Raw genomic sequence first — 4,075 nt, forward strand, 5'->3', positions numbered from 1 at the left:
AACACATATGACGCATAGGATTTGAACCTGGATTCCCCATGTCATGAGCCAAAAGGTCAAACAGGAGCTCAAACAGACCATGCCATTTCTCTCCAAACCTTCAGAGCACCGTCCTCAAACGGCTGATTCCACACCAAATTCCTGCCTCCACATTAGCTTCGAAGCCTATGCAACGAGGCCATTTTGAATTGGAACCCATGATGGGTGACTTGCCATGACTTTCCTGCCGAGTGATTGAAGGAAAACGCCCGATCCACCTGGTCAGTGACAAACCGAATGAACCTAAAACATTCGACTTCCTACACCACATTAGTGGCATCACCAGATTACAACAACCGACCTCCACCCTCCCGTGTTCTGCCAAAAGAAATCGCGCAAATGATAAAACAATAAAATCAGTTGGTTTAAAAAAAATAACAAAATAAAAAAACTGTTGCAAAGAAACAAAACAGAATGTGCTTTGGGACACTGAAAAATCAAAATCAATTTATTTCAACACAAAAAAGGGTTTTCCTCATCAATAGCGACTACCCATGCCTGTGTGTGGTTATGACTCCACAATCACAAATTATAAACAGCACATTTACCATTCCCAAGATTACCCCAGAACTACTCCCCCTCAAAAGCTATATTCAAGTCAAATTTACAAACTTCAAAGGAAGCCAAAAAGGAATTCAAAACGATACAAGCTAAACTAACCTGGCACCCACACCATCGTCAGATTGTAGATGTGTTATCTGCTTTAAAAGCAGTGGATATTTATTGAAAGCATTTACTAGCGGTGTCCAACAAGGAGCATAAAGCTATTTCATCAGTTATCATGGTCAAAGGACGACGACAAGAACGAGGATGAATTTGTTTTCAAACAACAGATTTCGAGCAACTCCAAATTGAACTGTTCATGCCCATATCAAATGAAACAGATAGGCTGTGACAGAATTGGATGCAAGTTTGTGCTTAAATGCTGAAGCCATGTTACACCAGCACTTAAGGTATGCCCATTCGATCAGCCGTGAAACAAAATGATCCACAAAAGAAAGCCTTCCTCTTAGAAAAACGGCAACTTAGCAAAACTGCTTTATTCTGCAATATTCATGGCATCACAGACGGCAGACCAAAATGCAGATCCATTCTGCAAGTGCACATCAATCTAAGAAAATAAAACGGTCGGCACAGCATCTTGACGGACATTACAGTCGAAGGCTCCCATCCGGCACACGCCACCATTTATACAGGTGATGCAAATGCACGTCTCAAGAAACGGTTCGCACGCACCATGCGGGCCCTCTAACATATTTCTAACATGCTTTCTGACCCCTAATGGGCTTCAAAGCATTCCAAGCGAATACAAAGGCAACAGGGAAAATATGAGCGTTCACCGCCAAATGTCGAGGACAACGGCCACTTTGAAAACAAAATCGGAACAGCAAGTGCAGAATCAATTCACTGCCAAATGAGGTACTCTTCCCCATGACTGCCAATAGAAGAAAAATAAAAAGTCTGGGAAGAGATAAAAAGATGGTTAGCAAGAGGACAAGGGCTAGAAGCTGCTACTTGTTGGAACGGCGGGCTGGCTCAGAGGCAGTGGGAGGTGGAGGTGGACCTCTGCGATCGAGGTCCTCGATATACGACACGACCATCTTGCGACGCTCCTCGGGAACGCAATCAAGCACGAGATAGCGCTTGTCATTCTGCAAGATCTTTTCGATGTCGCGCAGATGCTGATCTGACTCCCGCAACAGTTTGTTTGATCTAGGGGGTGGCAGGAAAAGGGACATTGTCGAAACATCACTCTGCTCATTAGATATATTTACGCTCGACAAATAAATGCTCACACGTTCAGCTCATTAAATACAAATTAATTGCACGTCAAGGTACTTGGACATCAAAGTACTTTGATGATGCTCTCAAGAACCTTCTGAGGATGGAAATTTGCAGCCTTTGAGTCACCCTGAGACTGTGGCAGTTTCTCATTTGATGACCAGACAGAGATGCCGCTTCGGGTTTGGAGCATAAAACTAACGCCCCAAGAGAGCATTGATGGTGGCGGTTGTCGTCGGCGAAGAGCAGCATCGCAGCACTGATACCAGAGGAGCAAAGTGGCTGGTGTTGGAGTCTAGAAGTCCATGTGGTAGAGTGGTGTGTGTGGGTTGCACAGATCCTCCTGGGACAAGCCAGACTTACTGCTGTTAGGGTGGAATCACAATCTTCCAAGTGTATATATCATCTCTGCCTGCTGCAGGAATTGGTGACTGGTGCAGGATTCCTTTACTCCACGTTGATTGAAAGACCCGTTTGCTTGTGACATCTTTAATCTTTTGTATTTGTCCCCTTTGAATGTTTTTGTATTCTTACAGCCTAGCTTTCTAGCCTATGAGTCAATTTATTGGTAAACTAGCAGGGGAACCCAGCATTGCTCAGTGTATTTTTTTTGTGGGGACCGAAAACACTTCCCTACACCCACCAAGGAATGGGGTCAGGAATCATTGAATATTTCCTTTCACATAGCCACAAAGGCATAAGCACGATAGAGCGAATTAAAAATGTCCAGTCACGGTCACCTGTCTAACTCACCATCCCGTGAGATTTGCGGAAACTCATGGAATTGCAACTGTCAAGTGATCATGGGACCCGAAACCAAGAGATCACAAAATCACTTAGCACAGAGAGAAATGTACTGCACTGTCCAGGGTGGTTACAAAGTCACATTACCCTTCCATCCCTCCAATCATCATTTAGCCTTGTACGTTTTGTACATATGTGTTCATGTAAATGTTAATATTTTGTTTTTTACACCAATAAAGTCTTGTGTATTCACAGTTTATATTTAAACTTGTTGTGTGCTCATTTGATGCTTTTATAAGGCTCCGTACTTTTATAAGACTCCAACAACAGGACAATCAGCATCAGAGAAATGGGAAGCCTTTGAGGACTAAATGTGTGGAGTGCAGAGTAAGTACATTCCAATGAGGTGTAAAACTAGAAACAGAAAGAGGCCAGGGTGGTTGAGCAGTGAGATAAGGAACACTATTAAGGAAAAGCAGAAGGCATTTATTCGGTTTAAAATAACAGGACTGGAGTTAGATTTATATCACTTTCGAAGTAAACAGGCAAGTTAAGAAAATAACTCGGCAAGCCAAAAGAGAGAATGATAAAGACATGGCTAAGAATATTAAACATAATAGCAAGGCTTTCTTTAAGTACATCAGGGGAAAAGAACAGGTGTGGACCAGTGTGGACCCATTGAGGAATAGTACCAGGAGAGTGGTTTGTGATGAAAGGGAGACGGCAGGCTTATTAAACAGGTATTTTTCTTCAACTTTTACACAAGAATAGTCAGGGGAATTGCCAATAGCTGAGAGCATCTATCAAGGAGGTGAGGAAGGGCTTTTACAGAAGATCCAGGTTGGAGTGGAGGAAGTAAAGGATCAGCCAAGTAATCCAAGAGTAGATAAGGCTCCGGGTCCAGATAATATGCAGCCGAGAGCATTGAGGGAAGTGGCTGAGCAGGTAAGTGAGATGTTATCGGATATTTTCAATAGCTCACTGGAGTCAGGACAGGTACCGGAGGATTGGAGAGTAGCAAATGTAATACGATTACTAAAGAAAGGATCCAGAGAAGAATTGGGAAACTATAGAACTGTATGTATAATGTGCGCGTTATACATATCATCATGCGCGAGATCACCGAACTTGCGTGGCGAGCAAACCCCCGCATGTGCCTGCAGCGATGCCGTTTGATGCGGACTCACCGCGGCTTGTGCAAAGATGGCGTCGCTTCAGGGATGAAGGTGAAGCGATGTTATTCGGGTTGGTCTATTGGGGGAGATGCGGTTTAGGAGATGGTGGGGAGATGTTGTTATGAAGGCGGTGTGGAGAGGGTGGTTGGTGGTTGACGTGGTGGTTGGTGGGTGGCGTGGAGAAGAAGGTGTTTGCTGGGTGGCGTGGTGGAGAAGGTTGTTGGTGGTTGGCGTTGTGGTTGGTCAAAAATAACGATAGCAAAAGAAAAACGGCTAACTCAAAGATCACAGTCCTGTCCACACGGATAAATCCCATTAAACAACGGTGGGGAAAT

General features: G+C 44.0%; 1 protein-coding gene across 1 annotated transcript in view; it reads right to left on the minus strand.

Annotated features, from left to right (window-relative positions):
* Positions 1-459: 459 nt before the first annotated feature.
* LOC147034469 (uncharacterized) overlaps positions 460-4,075 on the minus strand; it is a 119,315-nt gene continuing 115,699 nt past the window's right edge. The window contains 1 exon segment of the mRNA XM_085883772.1: positions 460-1,752. Within this exon segment, the coding sequence (XP_085739898.1) occupies positions 1,551-1,752 (202 nt within the window). The 3' untranslated portion in view covers positions 460-1,550.

Source organism: Eptatretus burgeri, chromosome 1 (assembly GCF_056783735.1).
Source record: "Eptatretus burgeri isolate ZD-2024b chromosome 1, Ebu_testis_v1, whole genome shotgun sequence".
NCBI lineage: Eukaryota > Metazoa > Chordata > Myxini > Myxiniformes > Myxinidae > Eptatretus > Eptatretus burgeri.